We start from the raw sequence: 21,551 nt of genomic DNA on the forward strand, positions 1-21,551 counted from the left end.
ACATCTTGTTAATGATATTATTCGTTTCACTGGTGTTAGCAAGTGCAGCCACATCTTGTTGGTTCCATAAAGGCACTTTTCTGGTCTTTTTTTGCTTTGCTTCTGAGCCCCACAACAGTTTCTATCTTCCTTTACCATATCAGAATCAAGCTGCTAGTCCTCACTTTGAGCTGCTTGTGGTATTTGAATCATAGAGTGGTTCGGGTTGGAAGGGACCTTAAAGATCACCCAGTTCCAACCCCCTGCCATGGGCAGGGACACCTTCCACCAGACCAGGTTGCTCCAAGCCCCATCCAGCCTGGCCCTGAGCACTCCCAGGGATGGGGCACCCACAGCTGCTCTGGGCAGCCTGTGCCAGTGTCTCACCACCATCACGGTGAAGGAATATGCTCAGGATCTTTATTACTTCTCATTCACTGCCAGGATGTTGAGTTGTTGCATCTGGCCTTTGATACAAGTTTCTGCTGAAATGTCTTCAGTTTATTTGCTCCACTCAGAAGGTGTGCTGTCCTAGGCTGCTGCACAAGTTTGAGAAGACCTTTGTCTGCACAGCTGCCTTGTTATTTTTCCTGAAACTCTACTTTAGTACTCTTCTTGGAAAGATCAAAGAAAACTTTACAAAGGTGACTCAAATGTGTTACAGCTGTCATGCTATTTAGTATGTCTTCTGGGGTTTGTCTCTTTCACTATTCTTTTTCTTTCTACTTGTTCACTGTTTTTTCTTGTATACAGAATGTTACCTCTATGGAGAAGTCGTCTTTGGGATTCACACAGAGATGTCTAAATTAATGACATGAACACCCAAGTACCATCTTAACAGAAAGATATTTTTAGAAAATTCAGATCTCTGCAACTGAACGAAGCTGACAGTTGCTGATGATAGTGTAGTAACCTTTGGGGTTTTCTTTGTGTGTAATGTGAGAGGAATGTACCTTGGCTAAATTAGTCAATGTTTTAATGAAAAGTGGCTCAGTAGTTGGCTGGGACTTCGCAATACTGTGTTGTTGAAAAGTGTTTCTTTTGAATGAAACTCTGCAGAGTCATACTGGGCAAAAGTCTGGTCCACTTAATAAAGGAAAAATTGGAGTAAAAGGTCTTTTAGCTGAGCCTAGCTGAATTAGCCTAATATATTTCTTACAGCTTTAAAACTCCTGTTATTTTTAATTGATCTTCAGGCATCAGATTTTATTTGGACACAGCAACGTTCTCATGTATTCTGAACTTTTATTTTTGATTTTTTTTTTTGTGATAATTGCATAGAACTAAATTATCTGCTTTCATGAAGCAATAGGGTTAAACTTCTACCTGTAAACAATTCTAAAATGCTTTTTTTTATTTTTTAGCACTTAATGTAAATCAAATCAGTAGAGATTTAGAGGATATACCTTTAAGTATAATATCTTAACATTGCCTTTGCAGGTACATGATGCTGATTGATGGCAAGAATGAAGTTTATATGATTGATAGAGACAATTCGATTTTTCACGTATCTAATCTGGAATTTCCATTTCGTAAAGATCTTCGCACACATCTAACAAATACTCTTCTGGATGGGGTAAGGAGCATATGGTACAATTGTAACAATTTCAGTGCCACTTGCTTTTGTGTGGAAACAGGGTCAGGTTTTTAGGCCTAGATCAGTGAATCATAGGATTTCAGGAGTCATAGATTTAGTCACTGGCTGAATGTGGGAATTACACTTCCTAAGTTATTTGTTACCTACAGAATGGCAGTGATGACTGCTCTGGGGAGAGCGGTTTGTCTTTGACGTAAGTCAAGCTATTGAGATGAGATTCTCTGAATATGAGAAAAGGTGTGAAGAGAATCTAAAGTATTGCAGAACCTCATCTCTTGCTACAGTTTTATATTTTGATACAGTAAACATGGTCAATTTGATCCAGTTAATGTAAATATTTCTAAAATCTGATAAAATTTTCATCATCTTCTGATAGATACTTGTGAATTGATGTCTTTGCTTCTGTCAACTTTATTTTTTGCTGATCTGAATTATTGACTTAGAAATGGGTTAGTTATATTTGTTTAAAACGTTTCTAAGTTATCATGCTAATTTAAATTATGTAAACTTGCTAGTGAACTAGTTGTAGTTAGTTGTAACCAGCTAATTAAGCTGGTTGTAAAACAAGCTATAAAACATCTCTATACATTGTTGTTTGGAGGCTGGCCTGGAGTATTCTTGGTAAACTTTTTCAGAACAGTAGCCACAAGAAATTATTCCTTTCTTGACCTTCCTATTTTACATGAGCAAAACAACTTCGTTAGCTCCTATGCTAAATACGTGTCAATGTAGATGAATGCAGTTTCCTATTATGTTTCAGTAGCACCGGAGGCTCTCTGCATTGCTGTAACTCTTGCTTGCCAAGGTACTGAATATCTGGGTTGATCTTCTGAAGCCTAATGCACCTTTCAGATATGGGAGACCATACTGCCATTGTTAACGTTCCTTTTTCAGGCCTTTGTTGTCAGTATCTTTCTTGAAATGTCACTTCTGTGAATGATCTGTCTTACCGAACACAGATTTACATGTGAAGCATGTATAAACTGAATCTGTGAGGGTAAATACTGCAATGAACAATGTACTGTCTCAGGGACAGAGAAGCAGATAATGGAATATATTCCACCACTTCTGCTTCACTGAAAAATTGTGATCATTATGCAAGAAATGCTTGCTGTCAGCTCACAAGTGGTTGCACAGGCATGTCTGGTAGGAGCCTCTTCAGCGAGGCAACTTCCTAATGACATACATAATAATAATCTTAATGACATACATTAGGTTCCTTACTGTTGAGATAAAAAGCCTGGTACTATTTTTTTCACTGCTTTTCATAAGGCTCTTGAGAAAGTAATGGCTTGGCGGTGTCCATGTGGTGCAATCCTAGGTGTTCTTCAGGGAAAGTGCTGCTTTTTTATTTTTTATTTTTTCTGTGTGCATTTCAAAACAGATGATTTACTTAGGTTGGCTAATATGTACATGGTGTGGAAGACAGGGACACACATATATTGAAATACGTGCATAAATGTGGCTGTGGGGCATGGGAGAGGGGCTCTGATCTAGTGGTTTTTTGTTTTTATAGTTTAAATCTCTTAAGAATAAATTAAATTCTCTCAGTTACCCCGGACATGATCTATAATTTCACTTAATTTGTTGTTTTGTAAAAGTTTGACTGTTACAGTGTATTTTAGGATTTCACTTTATTGGCATAAAACTAGTCTTACTGTGATCCCCGCCCCTTCCCCCCCTCCCCCCCCCCCCCATTTTTTTCATGAAGTGGAAAACAAAATTACATTAAATGCACAAGTATTGATTCAGTGAAGTACCTTGAGCGAAAACTAACACCTTTCAATGGGTAAATACATTTCATAGTACAGATTTCTGAATTTATTTAAGTGTGGTCAGTTAAAAACTGACTGATAGAATATTTTTCTTTTCAATTGAAGTTCCTTTCAACAGGTTTGAAAATAAAATTTGCTATTATTTGAAGCATCAAACAGCTTAACTTTGTAATTGAGGATTTGTTTAATGTTAGTGCCAAATGGTAATTTCCATGACTGTTCCTTTACTCTGGGTATATGCATGATTTTTTTTTTTTTATCCATGGGAAGAAAAAATTGGCTTTTTTGTGTTAACATATTTTGCTAATTAGTACTGAAGGGCTGTTGAAGTTAATTCTTTAATTATAGGTTTAAGTAGTTCATACTTATTGCCCTTGAAGTAGCTTTCTCTCTTTCAGAGAATGAAAGTTTAGAATGAAGTGGCCCAGTTGGCATTGCTTTACAGTAAGCTTAAAAAGTGTGAGAAAGGAGGAAAGAGAAAACAGAGATATAGGTGCCATGCAGCAAAACAACTACTGGTGTTAAGAATACAAAAGATGAGGTAGTGTCCCTTAACTATATTTAGAATGACAGTGTTTATAAAACTTTCATAAAGACAATTTCCATGGATTCAGTGATCTATTAACTTGCTTTAAGGCTTCTGGTGTAAGCCTTTCATGTGGTTGTCTTTGAGAATTTCAAATACATTTATAATTCACTTCAGGCTGAAATCACTTGCAAACGGTTCTTAGTATGATCAGTTACATCTTGGTGATGCAACTGTGACACTTTGTGCTCATCTCCAGCTTTTCATTTGTGATTGTTCTCCTGGCATGGAAGAAAGTTTTCTGCAAAGCTCATTAAAGCTTATTTGAATTTTACTTACAGGTGACTAGAATAATATGAAGTATTCCTTTAGAAGCCAACTGTTTTGTATCCCTACTGCTATCTGAGGGAATGCATAGGTATTTGTTCAAGTGTTATGGCTGTCATGCAAGAAAACAAATTAGTTATTTTGAGGAACTTTCTTGGCATTCTGCTTAGCTTTGAAACAGTTGAGCAGAAAATGCAGAAGCATTCTTAGGCTGGAAGTACTTCCTACAATTTTAATACAATTTTGTATATATTTTATTTATACATAAAATATTGCTCATACTTGAATACAAGGACTCCAGAAGCGGAGAGTGAGATTGACACTGATCCGTGTTTTTGTTTCAGTACAGACTTCACTTATTTGTAAGCTCTCTCAGAAATGGCATAACTTAACTTTTTGAGTTATCAAAGGCTGGTACTTTATGCAAAAATAAAAATAAACCCAAACCAAATAAAGCTCTCTTAATCCCTGAAATACAGCAGTGACTAGAGTTGCAAGGTAATGCACAGGAGGAAAAGGAACAAAAAGATGATGTATGATTAGATCCGATTCCATACTTTGTGTCAACAAAAAATATATTCTGCAAGTGGCTGATAAAGTGAGATCCTTTGCTTTATGATTAAATTTTGGATTATTTTAAGTCCAAGTTGCTTGCTGGATATGGGGGTGGGGTGGGGAAGTCCATGAGCTGTCAGTCCAGCATTGTTCTTTTGGTACTTGTTCAGCTAAAAGCTCTTAGTACAGTTGCTGTTTCTAATATTCTGTAAGGCTGTCCTTTGCAGCACCACATGATTGAGAAAAGGACATTAACACCAGTGCAGTTTTGCCAGATTACATTGAAGAAACTGGCCGTTTTCTGCAAGCCCACAGGTTAAGCTAATACTTAACCTACCAGCTAATGCACAGGTGTTAAAGATCATACTTACTAGCAGCAGTAATTTAAAAACACACAATAGTGGCTGTAAATATTCATGGGGTGTATAAAAGGCAATGCATAGATGCAGGTGCATCTTATGGATACTTGTGTTCTATTACGTCATGTGTGTGGTTTTGGGTTTAAGATGTAGTTATCTAAAAATTGGCATAAATATAGCCTTACAGTACCAGGTTATTACTCAGATCAGAATGAGCGAGTTTGAATGTGATCAGTTCTCAAGTACTACATTTTCCTAACAGTCTCTGAACTTCAAGGTCTATTCCTTGAAGTATTCTTCAATTCTCATAATTTCAAGGAATATTCTGAAATCCGACTGTTAAATAATGATGTGTTAGAGTATTTCTAATCTGAATCATTCTTACGACCACTTTAGAGCTGCCTTGTGACAGTTGTATTTGCGTTAACTAATGGAGCAGTGAATGTTGTTGTCATGATGGAGATGAGCAGTGTAGGAATTTGTCATGTCTACTTCTAAGGCATATTGTACTCTTGTTTATTTGCTGTAGTAGCTGGGATTTCAGTCAGGACGTGAAAAGAGAGCAAGAGGCATGGGAGGAAGAAAAGAAGTGAGGATGTGAGGAAAAGAGGCTAGTTTGACCAGTAATAGTATCAAAAATGTTTATACATGTCTGAAGTAGAGAAAAAGTTTCTTTATAAAATTAATTCTGTTTTAAAACTGAATGTACCAGAGAAAGTTTAAAAATCATTCTTGATCCTCTTGGCTATATTTTATAATTCTTCTTGAACTGAATATTCAGAGATTCAGGTTTTGAGAATGAGGCATAAAATCTTGTAATACCAGGCATGGAAATGTTTCCAGGGTTTTGCATACAAATTTTAGCTCTGCATCAAAGCTGAGGCTCTGAATATATGTGCTGAGGAAATGAGTCCTGAAATACATGTTCAGTTAAATGTATTTTAAAAAACTGTTTCATTTGCTACTGTGATTGAAACTTCAAAGAAATGCAGTAGCATTCTTTTGTTTCTGTTGTACTTTGTTACTCAATTCACCTGATTACTATCAGGAATTCTGGGTGGGTTTTCTACTCTCCACCCCAATTATAGACTTACACATGCTTCTAACTTTGAACATCACGCTTTCTTTCTCTTCTAGGGTGTACCTACTCCATCTGTTCTTGCAGTTAGTTATTGTCAAGGAAGGCATTGCAGTGTTGCATCTGCTGTTCCTTTGACAGTACACTCACCAGTATCTTGCCTAAATACGGGAAAGTAACAGAATGGCATTTGTTACATCACTTCTGTGTAGACATTTTGCAAAAGTTACGTGACAGTACCTGTGACTAAATGATTTTTAGAGTTAAGAATAAGATATTTTAATGTTACAAAGGAATATTTTTCATTCTTTTTTTTTTTTAATTTTTAATTTTTCTTAATTATGTGGAAGGATGTGTAAGGTCACTTGAGGTAGTCATTCACAACACCTGTGAATACTGCATGTGGCTGTGAAAGCCTGATCTCCATATCAGTATTGTGTTCACAGAGGATGAGATACTAGAATATTAAGTAAGCAACTTTTAGTTCCCAGGGTGTTTTGAGAACAAGTAGTTAATGTATTCTAGTTTAGTTTTAAATGTTTCAAGCTTGGTGTTTGCTTTAAAGTAAATCTATGTTTTTACAACTGCTTGCTTATTTTTAAAAGCCAAATGCAATTAAGTACTAGGTACAAATCAAGAAGCTTGGTATGTGCAGAGACAGAAAATCAGTCTTATTTGAGACTCTTGTTTGAGTTTACTTTGTAGAAGTTAAGTATTCTAACAGAAGTTAAAAGGTTGTAAAACATAAAAGTGCTACTGACCTAGCAAGAAACAAAGACAACAAAATTGAGTTGATGTAAGATTCTCTTCTGAATAATTTTTGAGCTCACAATTTTGTTTTCATTATGGTATAGTGAAATATTTTCACCTTTTCCAATTGTTTTATCTTATATGAGTGAATTTGGAATTTTAACTTTATATTGCCAGCAAAAAATCCTTAGCTGGCACAACTAACTTACTAGCCAAGAACTGGGTGAGGGAAGGGAGAAAATTGATTGTGTTTAGAGAAGGAAATATTTCAACTGTCTGTGAAAAAGGGCTACCAATGGGTTGATTGTTACCATTTTCAATCATGACTAATCTATGGGAAACTAAACATTCTGTTTACTTTATCACCAGCATGTAAGATGTATATATTTTTGTATGTAACATTAAGTTCAGGAAACACTTTGTGTTTGGATGTTGATTGTTAATAGTCTTCTGGCTGACAAACTTTCAAGATGATTTATCAGTATATATTGGTATTATTATATATTATGTAGTATGTATTAGCTGATTTGATGTGATACAGATGGTACCTGTGATATTTCCACTTGAAGGAACCCTACTGTTCAGTCACAATGCAACATTCCAAGTAAATTGCAGTTGTCACTGCTGCCTAGGATGCTGTTAACATGAAAAGATCCAACCTAGAGCACAGAAAATGGATGTGAATGCTTGTTCTTTTATTTCCTTACTGTTGTACTACTTACTGTAGGTGAGATTTTCGAAAGTGCTTCGTTGGCTTAGGATTGCAGTTCTTACTGAGGTTTCTAAAACCTCGTTATTTACTCAAGAAAGGTAGTGATTTTGAAAGCTGTGGGGGAAACTAATGTATAAATATTGCAGATCAGAATGTGGAGCCTTCGTACAGCTTCTTGGCTTCTTATTGAATGCTTCATGAGAGACATTTAAGACATACTATTAATTTTATAATCTTGACCTATTGTAAATTTTTTTCATAATAAAGATGTGGCCAGTGTTTGATTGCATCACACTTACAGGTACGTGCACTAAGAATAGATGTGTTGACATTCTTCTGTATTCTCTAAATAAATGTAAATGTAATCTCTTTTCTTAAAGGAAATGATCATCGACAAGGTTAACGGACAGGTTGTCCCTCGATACTTGATATATGACATTATCAAGTTTAATGTAAGTACTTTCAGTTTTATTGCTTTTATCATTGGTTATTAATTCTCATTTCTATTTTAATCTTATTTGTGTAAGTAAGAGCTTCAGAGTAAATTTGAGCACCAAAAGTGTTTGGGTATTTTGTAACTTGTTAACAAGCATTTCATCAGAGTTAAGGTTGAAAGCAGCGATGGCATTTGTCTTCCCAAATTTGTTGATTTGTTTCCACCTGCTCAAGAAAAGACGGTGGTTTGAAACAGTTCACTAAACACTGTGGGAAAATTTCTGATTTCTAGAGCATGTTTGAACTATTTAGGCAGTGAAATTGAGAGGGGATGGAGAAGTTAGCCTGTAAGTGGTGTATTTGTTAGCAAGCATCACAGTGCTGCTCATTGGGCTGCTCCATCATCTCTTTTTCAGATTTCTCTGTGAAACCAGGCGGCTGGTAATCTGTTAAGTCTCAAAAGCAGGCTTTCTTGTTTACACTGGCTGTAGTGCAAATATGTAACAAAGAAATACATTATGGAAGCTGTGGAAAAGGAGAAGCCTTTGTTGACAGCCAGGGATAAAGTCTTCATGATCGCAAGAAAGAGCTGTTAAACAGTACAGAAAATAGGAAGCTTTTTTCTTTAAAGCAGCTTTCAAATATAGTCAAGGTTTGAATGTCACCAAAGGGCTCTTGTATGTTATCTTTCATAGATATTTTTTTTTAATTTCTTGTATTTTTCCCCCCAAAATCATATGTGCGGAAATTGAAGTTCTTCAGAGGTCTTATGGCAGTGTATCCTACTGAAGCTGATTTGAAGAACTAACCTTGACAATGTGATCCGCTTGTTAGCTCTTATTATCAAATAAAATTTCTAGTGATTTTTCTGTTATGTCTGAGGGAAAGAAAATGTCTTTCAGGAAGGATGAATTTAACTATACATGTCTTTTGAAAGCAATATTTAAAAGAACTTTGTGAATACAGCATGTACTGTTTTTTGCTGAGTTAGTGTTAAATTTCTTCACAGTAGCTAGTACGGGGCTATGTTTTGGATTCGGGGCTATGTTTTGGATTCGTGCCGGAAACAGCGCTGATAACTCCGGGATGTTTTAGCTGTGGCTGAGCGGTGCTTGCACAGAGCCGAGGCCTTTTCTGCTCCTCACTGCGCCCCAGCCGCGACCGGGCTGGGGGGGCACAAGGAGCTGGGAGGGGGCACCGCCGGGGCAGCTGACCCCAGCTGACCAAAGGGATGTCCCATACCACATGGCGCCACGCTCAGCATATAAAGCTGGGGGAGAAGGAGGAAGGGGGAACGTGCGGAGGGATGGCGTTTGTCTTCCCAAGTACCTGTCACACACGACGGAGCCCGGCTTTCCTGGGGATGGCTGAACACCTGGTGCCAGGGGAAGTGGTGAATGAATTCCTTGTTCTGCTTTGCTTGCGTGCGTGGCTTCTGCTTCACCTGTTAAACTGTCTTTATCTCAACCCACGAGTTTTCTCACTTCCCCTGTCCCATTGTAGGGGGAGTGAGCGAGTGACTGCATGAGGCTTAGCTACCTACTGTAGTTAAACCACAACAACGTGTTTAGATTTCACTAGACCTGTGACTAAATAGCCTATGGAAAAACACTCCAGTATCTGTAAATGCTTCTGGAAAAACAAAGTTATTGTTTCAGTGCTCCTAATGGGACAAACAGTGTTAGTAAACCACTAGTGGTTTTTAGTGCATTTCAGATTTCCTAAACTACCGATGACCCTTCCAGACCTGGGTGAGATACTACTCAGCTCAAGTAGGCCATTCAGTGTAAGTGGGAAGTACAACTGTAGGCATGGTACTAGTCACCAAAAAGGACTTTGATATTCTCGGGAGTGTAGTCACACTGTGACTTAGGACAGTTGCTTTTGAAAGTAATAGTTTGTGGGGAATAGAAGTTAGATCAGGAGTAGAAGCTTTTTGTTAACTCATTTTAATTCTGCGTCTTGACGACGTTTTCTTTAACCTTTTCTGAAAAGTAGGTGTTAGTTTCCTGGATCCCTCTTATGACTGGGAATTTTCAGTATGCAAAAATTCTTTGTATACTTCTAAAAAAATATGATCTTCTATAACTACTCCTGGGTTCTCATTTCTCCTTTACATTTTCTTACCTGTTCCTCTGCCTGTGATTCTGTGTTTTATTTGCCTTCATGTCTTTCCTTGTCTCTGCTCTCACTTTGTGTCTAACATGACATTCACTGCTGTTACTCTCCTTTTGAAAAATAAATGTAAGTAGTATATTGTCTTCTTCTCTCAGTTTGGGATGTACATGTACTGTCCCAGCAAAATAACACTTTCTGAAAGTCATTATTATTTTGGTTAAACATTTTTGGGGTGGAGGGGGAGGAAACCCTCATTTGTAGCAAAGTGTCCAGACTTAATGTGAAGAATCCCACTTGCCTGCATGGCAGGCAATAGGAAAAATGATCAGAGGGTTTCCAGAGGATTGGTAAGGTTTAGGAAAAGTTTTCTCTTGAGCAGAGCTGTAAATGCTTTAAAGCTTGTTTGTGGTTGGTTGTTTTTTAAATGCACTGGGAACAAGAGAGAGGAGTTAGTTACTACTTAATACTACTTTAATGTCAAGGGCAAACTAAAATAATGTTATCCATGTGAGTACAAGGAGGGCTTCAGCTGCAAGAAGTCCTTAACAATGGTCCTACTATAAAGACTAAAAAGCACAGTGTTTTTTAGGTTACTTTTAGAAACTTACAAAACTGGGCACCTGAGGATGTTTGTCTTGGCAGGAAATGATCAACAGAATTCTATCACTGAGAAGTAAATGTATTAAAAACTTGTGATTTGCAAGAAGTAAATTCCTTTTAAAGTTTTGTAGGTTAGATTTGTGTAAATTTTCCTAGCTAAGGGTCAAATCAAATAATTACACAAAACATCATTCCTGTTGAAAAATGAAACATTCCCCTCTTCTGAAACAACCTCCCACTCCAAAAAAACCCCACACCAACACCTCAAAGCAACCTGCCAGACAGTTATATGAGGTGCTCTGTAATTCGACATTGCTCCTTTTGATCTTGAAAGTAGTTGTGTCTCCTGGAGATGAATGGTGGAGTAACTGTACTCGCTGTCTGTCGTGTGAGTTACAAGATTTCCAACATGTCCCCTGTCTCATCCCCACAGTGACTTGGCATACTCTGCTGTTAGAGATGTGACATTGCAGCTGGGGAAATGTGAATGCAAACCCTGTTGAAAAACGCCTTTGCTCAGGCAAACCGCATGTTTTAGTCAGGTCTAGTGAACAGAGATATTTTCATCTGACCTTATTCTCAAATGCTCAACCTATTTTGCTAGTTCAGTGTTACAAAGCTTTCTGGCTTTGTCAGTATATTCCTTCTGAAATACTGCATTCACAAATTCCACATTAAGTCCCAAAGACTTATGTGCACTATTAATACTGCTGAGAATTTGTGTGCTAGGATGACCAGCACTAACACAAAAATATAGAAGTTAGTACTAAAATATTATATAGCTTTTCACAATGCACCATGTATTTATAGTAAGATATATGTCAACTTATGCCCCTCAGAATGACTGTATATTTACAGTGGAAACTGTTAACATGTATACAGAGAAACTGTGGAATTAAATTTTAGATCATAACAAAATAATGTCATATAATATTTCTAAATGTCATTTACTGGAATATCACTTTGAACTATTCTCAGTATTTTTGGCCAGCATTATTGTCATGTTTCAAAATTGCAGTGTACTCCATTTTTGTATTTATTTTGGTTCTACGTTATCTTTGTTTTACAGGGCTAAATAGTGTTAAAATTCATGTTTAGAAGTGTAGTAGTTGAGACAGGGCAACCTTGTCTCAGTTATATGCTGTATTTCTCTGGCTTTTAACGAAGGGACTTGTAAGACTGAAGACCGATACCTAAATGAAGCCCAAATTACTTAGCTTGGCTTCTCTGTGTCTAAGTTAACTAAATACCATGAGCGCTGTTGCCTTTTATGAGCAGAAATTGTGAGAGGGTACATTTATTCTTAAAAGCTGTATGCTTAAAGTTTCAGCCTAACCCCCAAAGAACCTAATCTATAAATAGTTGTGTCCAATTTGTCCCTTGCAGCACTGGCGTTTGACAGGTTAAGTGTTTGAGAGACCAACATCGATCTGAGATTTAAGAGAAGTAGTGGTCTGCTAGTAACAGGTCATCTGGGAGTAAAAGTAATTGTTTTCATTTGATGTACAATACTGTGATTTTGGGAGAATGTCGTGAAATCACGGAGTTGAGTGTCTCAGTACGACATGACATCTTTCTTCAGACTTAGTCAGGATTTCACCTGAGTATGACCCAGAAGAGGTAAGGAAGTCATTAAAGAAGGGTGATGTGTTCATCAGGAGAGAATGGTAACAGAAGCTTAACAGTGAGTAGAGGCTATAAAAAGAAAAATGAGAGAAAGTGAGTGGGCAAAGACTTAAGTTTCACAAATTTTCATCCACATTATTATCAGTGACTCTTATTGTTACTTAGCTTTTTGATTTTGCTGTGGTGTATCAGGAATAAACTACAGCAGCCTTCTAGAAAGAACATTCGAAACTAAGAGAATAGACTGGTTGAAATATGTAGTTTGTGTTTGGCTCTAAGCGTCTCCATGGGAAAAGTCTTAGGAAGAAGAAGAAGAGTTTCAGTGATTGGGAGAGACCTATACTGGCGTTTTTAGGGAAAACATGGAAATAATCTATCTTGGCTGTCTTTTTCCATGATAAATTTTGTATTGAATTCTGATGTTTCTCACCTCTAGCTGCTGCAAAAGTCAGTCAGGGATGCTGATGTAACCCTTAGATTAATTTCTTTTAATCACTGTTTCTGTGGCATCTAGTTTCTAGAAGCTTGTGGTAACACATCTCATTGTGTTACAAGAGATGCCTATGTCAAGAAAAACAAGTGATTCTTCATGAGATTAAAAAAAAGATTTTTATTGTCATTTTTTCAGTCTGAATCATGATGTTGATTATTATTAACAGCAACTCAAAATACGACATTGCTGTCTCACTGCTTTCATTTCATATGCTAAAAGGAGATTCATAGAAAGGAAGCTATATCCTAGTGAAATAAGGCCACCTTTGGACCTCAACTCCGAGGAGACACAGAGCAATCTCTGCTTTTTCTTTTCTGCTTCATTTGGCTCAAAGTATATAAAATCATCTCTCAAAGCCTATTTCTGAGAGGCTGCATACACATATACTAATAACTGAAGCTGTGCAAAGGGCAGGATCCTGCTACTGAAAGTTTATCCTCTTTTTAAGCAGTTAAAATGGTCCCTGACACAGTTTTGGCCCTGGCTGGCTATGGTGCCCTTGAGCAGTTCTCAAGAATAGTTTAAAGTTTAACGTTGCTCAGGGACCGTTCTTATCAGTGTTCTGAGATGCCGTCACCTTCTTTTGGAGAGCGAGACTATGTCTGTGGTCAGACGGCTGGTGGCTGCAGGGGCAGAGATGAGGCATTTGCTGTGGTGGTTCACCAGTGTAGATGTACCCAGAGTCTTCTAGTTCGCAGATTTGGGGCTCACCTCTCTGAAGTTCAGAAGGTGCTGTTCTGTGAAATACCAGGTATTCTGCTGTTAATGTGCCTTTAGGGGCTTAGGGCAGAGGACGTGAAGGTTCTTTGCGTTGAAAAGAGAGGGAATAAAGCGGAATAAAAAATAGTGGTATATCATGACATACAGCAGCGTTCCCTTCTGGAGGGTAAAAGAAGTTCCAAGAAGCTTGAAAACTAGTATGAAACTTCTGCTTGTCTATGGAGAAGATGGCACCAATATAGGAAAGATGTCATTATCATGTGAAGTCACATTTGACATGTGAAATGTTTCTAGAAGTAGAAATCAGTTGCAACACTGTTTATCTTTTCTCACATCCTAAGTATTTTTTTTTTCTAAGAAGAGTCTTTTTCTCATTGGAAAATGACAAAATATTTCTTAAAAATGCATGTATATATTTGGCTTTTCATACTCTAATTGAGGGGTTCTGGTCCACGTTTATGTCACTAGCTATGTGTGCACTCTGCACACATGAAATCTGGATTTTTCATATTCCTCTGAACATAAAAGGCTAATGGCACCCAATATTCCTTGCGGTGTTTAGTCTTATTAAGTAGAGAGCTATATAATGCCTGGTACTTGTCACCTTCCTGATTTGTGTCGGCATGTAGCCGAGTTCGTTATTACGGTAGCTATAGCTGTATAACTACCTCTTTCACCTGAATAGTGAATAAAAGGTTCACATTTGGTGGGTAATTCTAGTGAACAGAGGAAGGCAACAATAGAATAATTCACAGTCCCAGAGGCAAATACAAGCAAATTCAAATCCCTATTCACCAGAAACAATCCACAAAAGAACATGTCTTCATTCTCCAGTCGCCTTTGAGACAGCTCTTCCTGAGAAGCCTTGTTCTGAGACAAGATCTTAGGTAATTTTCAATAATTACATGTAGATGTATAGATACTAAACTTAAGCAACTATTTTTTTCCTTAGTTAAGTAATAAAAAGTAACACTGGCATAATGTAGGATCTAATTAACGCATTCTTAGCAAAGATGCTGAAAATGAATAGTACTTTCCTTTTCCTTTCTAACCCTGGCCTTTAAATTTTTAAACTCTAGCCAAGTTTTCATGAGACCAGATTGCAATGATAAGAATAGACTTGAATGATTGAAAAAGAGTAATTATTTTAATTTTTAGAGGGGAGATAGAATTTTGATTAAATTTCCTAATACTCTGTGCATTAAATTAAGTCAAGATCAAGATTTCTTTGGTTGCCATTATGTGTAACAATGCTGTAGCTGTTAGATAAAATTTTTCATGGTAAACAGATAACGCTGGTCATAAATCCTCCCAACGTGCTCATTGAATTCATGTCTGAAAAATTTTTGGTTTAGATCCCTGTAAAATATTAACATGTCACACTTTCCTGTTATAAAACTCATTTGAAAGTGATGTAAAGCTCATGGTACGTGACGTCTCTCATTTATTAGCCTGTTAACCTTATCTTTAAAACGTACTGTGAACATTTTGAGGCCATAATTCAGAGATGCAAGTGTTTAATTGAGTATTTTCAGTTTACAAATGCACCTGGCTGCCAGTCACCCTTCCACTTTTAGTTCTGAGGTTGTTTCTCAAATAGTGCCACCTCAAAATACGGATTTAAAATGCTTTTGTTACTAATAGTACTCTGGAAAATGAGGATGCCATGCACATGTTTACTCTTACACCCTTTCTATTTCTTGAGGAGACATACCCAACAAGCGCCCAAATGTGTGTAACAGTGCTCTTATGGTGTGTTACGTTCTCAAAGTCTGTATATATCCCTTCATTCTGTCATGGTTTAGAGGTGTCAGGTAATGGAATACAGAGCGTCTACTCAGTTGTGTCTTACTTTGCTTTCTGGTGTCACATCGGTGCTGTCTCCTCCTCATCCCATTTTTATAATGCAGTTTATTGAGAGCAGGGGCAGCTTGGCCAGGTACTGTGTTTTAGTATTCTTTAGGCTATATGAATAGGGTAGCATTACAGAATAGGGAGGGCAACAAGTGGTGTGCTAGGAGCACTTGTAAAATGGAGAATCAACATAGTAAGGGAGTGATGCTGCAGAAGCTTTTGGATCCGTGGAGATGGATGGTTAGAAATGCATCTTTAGCTAGCTGTCTTTTTCAGTCTTTCTTGCCTTATTCCCCTTCCCTGTTGATCATCACAGAAAACCGGACTTGCATGTCTGAGCAGCAAAATTTGCAAATCTCTTTACCTAGTCTGTAAACTTCCAAACAGATAATTTCTGCTTTCTTCCCTGTTGGTCCTTGTGCTTGAGTAAAGTGCATATGCAACTGAAAAGTAGCATTTTAACTCATATTTGTATCCCTCTTTAAAACTCTGTCTTGCTATGATGCCTACAAAAAGTAAATTATTGCTCAGAGTGGTAATTGGTACATGCTGACCACTGTATCTTTGGCGTGCTTGTGTTCTTTTTATATATTTTGTGTTAATAAGCTGCTTGTTTTGGGGGAACTTCTTTAGCATTGTAATTAGTTTGAAGGTTGGCTGTTTTACTTACTGATTAGATTATGTGAAAAATACATCTGGAATTACATGGAATTAGAGTCTCCTTTTCCCAACCCAGGGGGCAGTATGGATTGTAGTGAAGATGGTTTGTTTTCCACGTTTTCCAAATTAAAGAATGCTTAATGCAGTATTATATACAAGCAAAGGGAGTGTATCAAATTTTGTTATGCTTCTTTTATTCCCCAAAGCTGTTTCCATACCTTAAGATAAAGCATGTCTCGTGAGAACCTTTTTGAATGGCAGATTCTCGCTAGTTGTTAGGGGAAGAGACACATAGTGTTGCTCCTGGGAGAGAGATACAGGGACAAGTAGTTCTCCAAGAGCAACTTTAGGAGTTGCCATGTTATTAAATCCTTTATATTTTTCAGGTGTTCGAGTTCCATAGGTTTTACTTGCTTACTCTGATGTGACGCTTCTTCAGCAAACCATGAAACTTGCTACAAAAAATGCAAAGGAAGACCTGAAAGTTTAAGTTACATGAGAATGAAAATAACAAGTTACAAGTAAATGAGAATAACTCTGAAAAATTTAAAACTTATACAAATTAGAGAACGAAGTCTACAACCAAGTGTTTTTGTTCTTAGAAGGTCTTTTTAAAGAGCTCTTCTCCATAGTTTTTGCTAAACAGTTTTCTGTCTTTCATGTTTTTCGCCTTAAAAACCCTTGCTTTTTATTTGCAATATTTTTTAATCTTGTTGTGCTAGGAACCATAACGTATGATTAAATAGAAAAACTGTCTCCTTCAGCTCGCTGTTTATAACGATCATTCCCATAGTAACTGCCAAGTGGACTTAAACCCAACTTCTGTCTCAGGCAAATACTCATACCTCTCAAGAATCTGGCAGTGATCACAACTGAAGTGGAAAGTGTGAAAAACTTTACAGTAGAGCAGGTTTTCTGGTTGCATTATCATGTCCAATTTCCTAAATATTGAGAATGAAGTCTAACACAGAGCTTTTTTTGTCCAGTGTATTTCAAAACAGGAAAACCTATAGGATGGTTGCGGGGTTATTGTATGGAAACAGCAGGAGTGTGTTCAAATGTCGTCATGTCTTTTTTCTCTTAGTTTTAAGTCCTCCTTTTCTACAATTAATCTAGCTGTAATATTTAATTGTTTCAGCTTTCTCCTTGTCTCTTGCCTTTCCACCTTTTTACTGTTTCTAGAGAAAAAGAACTGAAGAAAAATAATAAAAGTTAATCAGAAGGCTATACCAGATCTAAAATAACTATATAATTCAGGATAGGTTTTATGAAGGTGAAAGCAGGACCTCTCTAGTATTTTCTTTTCCATAGCTAGTATGTGTGAATAAACTGAGTGACTGTTACAGTCTGGGAGAGAATATGAAGGCCATATTTTCATCCTTTCTAGAATATTTCTCTTTATTTAAAAGAAATATGAAGAAAAATACTGCTTTTCTTTTGAGATGAGTATGGTAGTAATTAATCAGTATTTCTCACTCATAAGCTAACCATGCACACAATGAACTAGATATTTCAAACAGATTGTGTACTAAAGTTACAGATCTTTTACAAGTCTTTAGAAGTGTAACATGTATTACAAGCAGATACTTGATTTTTAGTTTTATCATGGTTTAGGAAAAGTGGGTGGTTCCTTTCCTAAGATGGTATTTGTGAATCAGTGCTTATTGTTTCTACTTTTTTTTCTCTTTTCTAATTTTTAAGATACTTTATGATTACTGTACTAGGCAGTCTTACTTTAAATACTATGAGGTGATTTGTATTCTAAAAAAAATAGTGCCACAATATTTTCAAGTATGGAAATGCCCTGAATAATGTCTTCAAGATGTAGGAATTTTCCCATGTTTTTTTAATTCACTGAAGTGGTAAATCTTTGTCATAAAGACAGCCCTGTAAAAACCCAGCAATAGGTATTCTTATGAGAAGTCACTGTGAATGGCTGGTAGAAAGAGAGTGAGTGTGAGGAGAGTAGAAGTGGTGTCTGTCACAGTTAAGGTAAGGATGCCTCCATACTATGTGCAACAGCAGCACTAGGAAAAATAATTGGAAAAAACAGAAGCAGTAAAGCCCTGGTTTTGCTATTTGACTTTGTGGATGGCCAAAATTCAGCGCAAAATAAATTATTTAAATTTATATTCCCCTGGGAGACCCATGTGCAGTGTTTTTGTGTGTAAATATCCCATGGTGATGATGGCAAATCTGTTTTACAGCTATGGCTTATTAGAATTATGACTTGTACTTGTGTAATTGAAATGGGAAGTTGATCTACTTCTCAGATTACTTGAGGGGAGGCAGCCAGTCTAGACAGAACATAATTCCTTTTGGTTTTTATTATTTGCATCCCAGTAAAATCCCCCTTATTGAGTTCTGTTTTTCAAGGCTCAGAAGGATTTATGAGGATTACAAAGATCCTAAATGAAGCCACTGTTTATGCAGTCAAACAATGAATTGGACTGAGTTGTCTGTGCTCTCAAAGTAGTAGCTACTAAGCTTTTGGTGCTTAACTGGAGCTTTGTTTTAAAATGAGAGGGTTTAGGTGTTCACCCATGGTAGATGCCCATATCCATAAGTCTGCCTCTTCATTGTACAATGTTGATGGTGAGAATCATAATTCAGTCACTTCAACTCATTGTAAATATTCTGCCTTATATACATTACCTTTAAACAGCTGAAGCAAATTTCTCATCCACTTATAGTTATAAGGTCTGATGGTTTTTATCTTGAATTTGTATTCTGTTTTGAGCAATCCAAGGAGGAGAAGAGTGAGGAAGGGAGCAGCGTCTGTAGTACAATCAACTTTATGTTTTGATCTTATCTGTTTAGTCACAGTTTTGACAGTTCTGCTGTTTCATTCAAGTATGTTTGCTAATAAAAAAGAAAGTGTGGAGCTATATTTGTATATTCTGTTAGGTCTTGATGTTTATCCATGGGCAACAAACTTCTTTCCTTTGTTGATTAATACATATTTGAATTTACTTGTTTATTTTCAGTGATTTTTTTTTTAAAGGAAATACAAATAATTTAATACATGTCTTAAGCAATCTTTTTAATAGGTTGGATTCCCCAAACCATTTTCATTCAGTGATAAATCAAAGCATTATTCCAGTGTATAAGCTGACAACGTATAAATAGTAATTATGTTCCTGCAGCATGTTGGTTATATAGTTACAATTGAAACAGTTTTTCACATGCTCAACCTCATTGGTGCCAAGATAGATTTTAGAAACCATTTTGAAACTGCTAAATTCCTTGCCATTAACATATCTCTTTTGAATATTTGAGTGGTAAAATTTAGAAAAACAAATTTTAAAGTGCATTTTCAGATTATAATGGTTGTCTTGCTTTCTGCCTTTTAGAAGTGAAAATCTTAGAGTCACAATTCTACGTTTTTTTTCATTTCTCTAATACTTTAAATGTTGTTTTAAAAAGAAGACTTAATTGGAAATGAAAACCCCCAAACTTTTAGGTGATTGACTACAGTAATAATCTTATTTGGAGAATGAAATAGCACCTTCAGATTGTTTTTACATAAAGCTACGTGCATCAAAAAACCCAGCAGCATCTATAAAACCACAGTCAGAAGAAATACGTGCCAGATCATTAATATAAAATGCAAAATATTAGACTGCACGGTCTTCAGAAGATGGGAGAACTAATAATGGGCTTTCATTGGAAATGCAGATGTCAGCTGTGGGTGCCTTGAATTGTCAATAATAATGTTAAACACAGGGTAGAATGTCAGCCTGAGCTTATTCTTTATTCTTCTCTTAAAATCATTAAAGCTAAGACAGTTGTGACATATGTTCTGCTATGGCTCAGTAAGTGAAGATGTGTGTGGAACGTATATGCGTTTATGTGCTGAATTATTCATGACTAAGGTACTGATCTGGGGAAGCAAATGGGGCATGCTTTGCTGGCAGGTAGGCTTCGAACCATATCTCATGGAGGAAGAGAATAAATAGCCTACATTTATCCTGCACCAAGCTGGTTATCAGCTGTGTACACAGGCCCAGGCATTATTTTTCTTTTTACTATAGCTGCATAGAAAAAAAGCTGGAAAAAGATCAAATTCTCAAATAAAGTACTTTTATAGGATTTAGCTCCTACACACACCACATTGTTATCTGTACTGCATCTATCTAGGTAAAGGACTTTCCACATAAGGCTCACGGAATTTACTGAGCTGTAGCCACAAGGTCAACCTTAGAGGCAGGGGAAGGGAGACTTAAACCTGGAGGGCGATGGTGGCTCCTCGGGGACACCTTACTCCTTGCACAGAGAGAGGGGACTAAGGTGGGGTGCGCAGCAGAAATCCCGTTACTCTACCTGTCTCGGCGATTCCTGCTGCCTTTCTGGACTTAATGACCTGACATCAGAGTTACTCGCCAGGCCTCGTAGCCGTATCAGCATGACGTTGTGACTTCAGCGTGGAGGTCTCTGGGAACTAGGTGCAGGGCAGGAGGACAGCCTGATGCTTGACCACATACAGTCTCTTGGCACCCAGCTGGAGGAATGTCCTTGAGATTGTGAGTTTTGGTGGGTTTTTGTTATTTTTTTTAGCTCTTTTCAGCAAATAAATTACCTTTCCCCACCTCCTCAAGACAATGGATATTATATGAACTGCAGGCCCTGTTTTTTAGGATTTGTAAACATTTATTTCTTTTTGCAGTATACTAGACAAATCTTACTGGTATACTGGTCAAATCTTATGTGACTGCCTGTGTATGGGTTCTGTTGAGAAGTTAATTTGAAATAATGTAAGTTTAAATTTTATAAATGTTCAGTCCTGAGTAGATGTCAAAGCTCAGTAGAAATCTCATTTTACATTTTGAGAATATGTGGAGGATTGTATTTAAAACCAAAACACTATTTTAAAGTGTCACATCTGCTGTAAGCCCACTTTATACTGTGACCTCTTAGTGTGATGCACAAAGTTTCGATAGGTGAAGAGAGAATTCAGCTGCTTGAGGAAGAGATGTTGATTCAACAGGTGACTCCTCTCTTGAGGCTTGTCTAAATGATATTTTGCTTTAGGATAAATTTTAATTATAGTGAGGGGGAAATGTAACTTTCTAGCACAGACAGGAAACATGCTACTTGTTAATTTTGTTTTACCCTTTGCTAACAAACTTATTTTAGGTTAAAAACATCTGGAACAGGAATTATCACATAATGCACTCCAGTAACTATGCTGTTAGGCAGTGATGATCCTCATCCTTCTCAGACAAGCAAAAACTTTGATATTTAAATAATACCTCAAACATTTGAATGCTTAAATTAATAAAGCATCTGTATTGCCTGAAAACATACAAGTATTTGATGTCTGGGTTTAAATTATACATGCATCAATGCCTTGGCTTTGGACAACTTTTAAATGTGTCATATATATA

At 36.8% G+C, this 21,551-nt stretch overlaps 1 protein-coding gene across 4 annotated transcripts in view; it reads left to right on the forward strand.

The window, feature by feature from the left end:
• RNGTT (RNA guanylyltransferase and 5'-phosphatase) overlaps positions 1-21,551 on the forward strand; it is a 193,437-nt gene that overhangs the window by 54,994 nt on the left and 116,892 nt on the right. For all 4 annotated transcript variants that reach the window (XM_055713704.1, XM_055713707.1, XM_055713706.1 and 1 more), the window contains 2 exons: positions 1,420-1,555; positions 8,039-8,110. In XM_055713704.1, the coding sequence (XP_055569679.1) occupies positions 1,420-1,555; positions 8,039-8,110 (208 nt within the window). The remainder of the gene's footprint in view (positions 1-1,419; positions 1,556-8,038; positions 8,111-21,551) is intronic.

This window comes from Falco cherrug, chromosome 6 (assembly GCF_023634085.1).
Source record: "Falco cherrug isolate bFalChe1 chromosome 6, bFalChe1.pri, whole genome shotgun sequence".
In the NCBI taxonomy this organism is placed as follows: Eukaryota; Metazoa; Chordata; class Aves; order Falconiformes; family Falconidae; genus Falco; species Falco cherrug.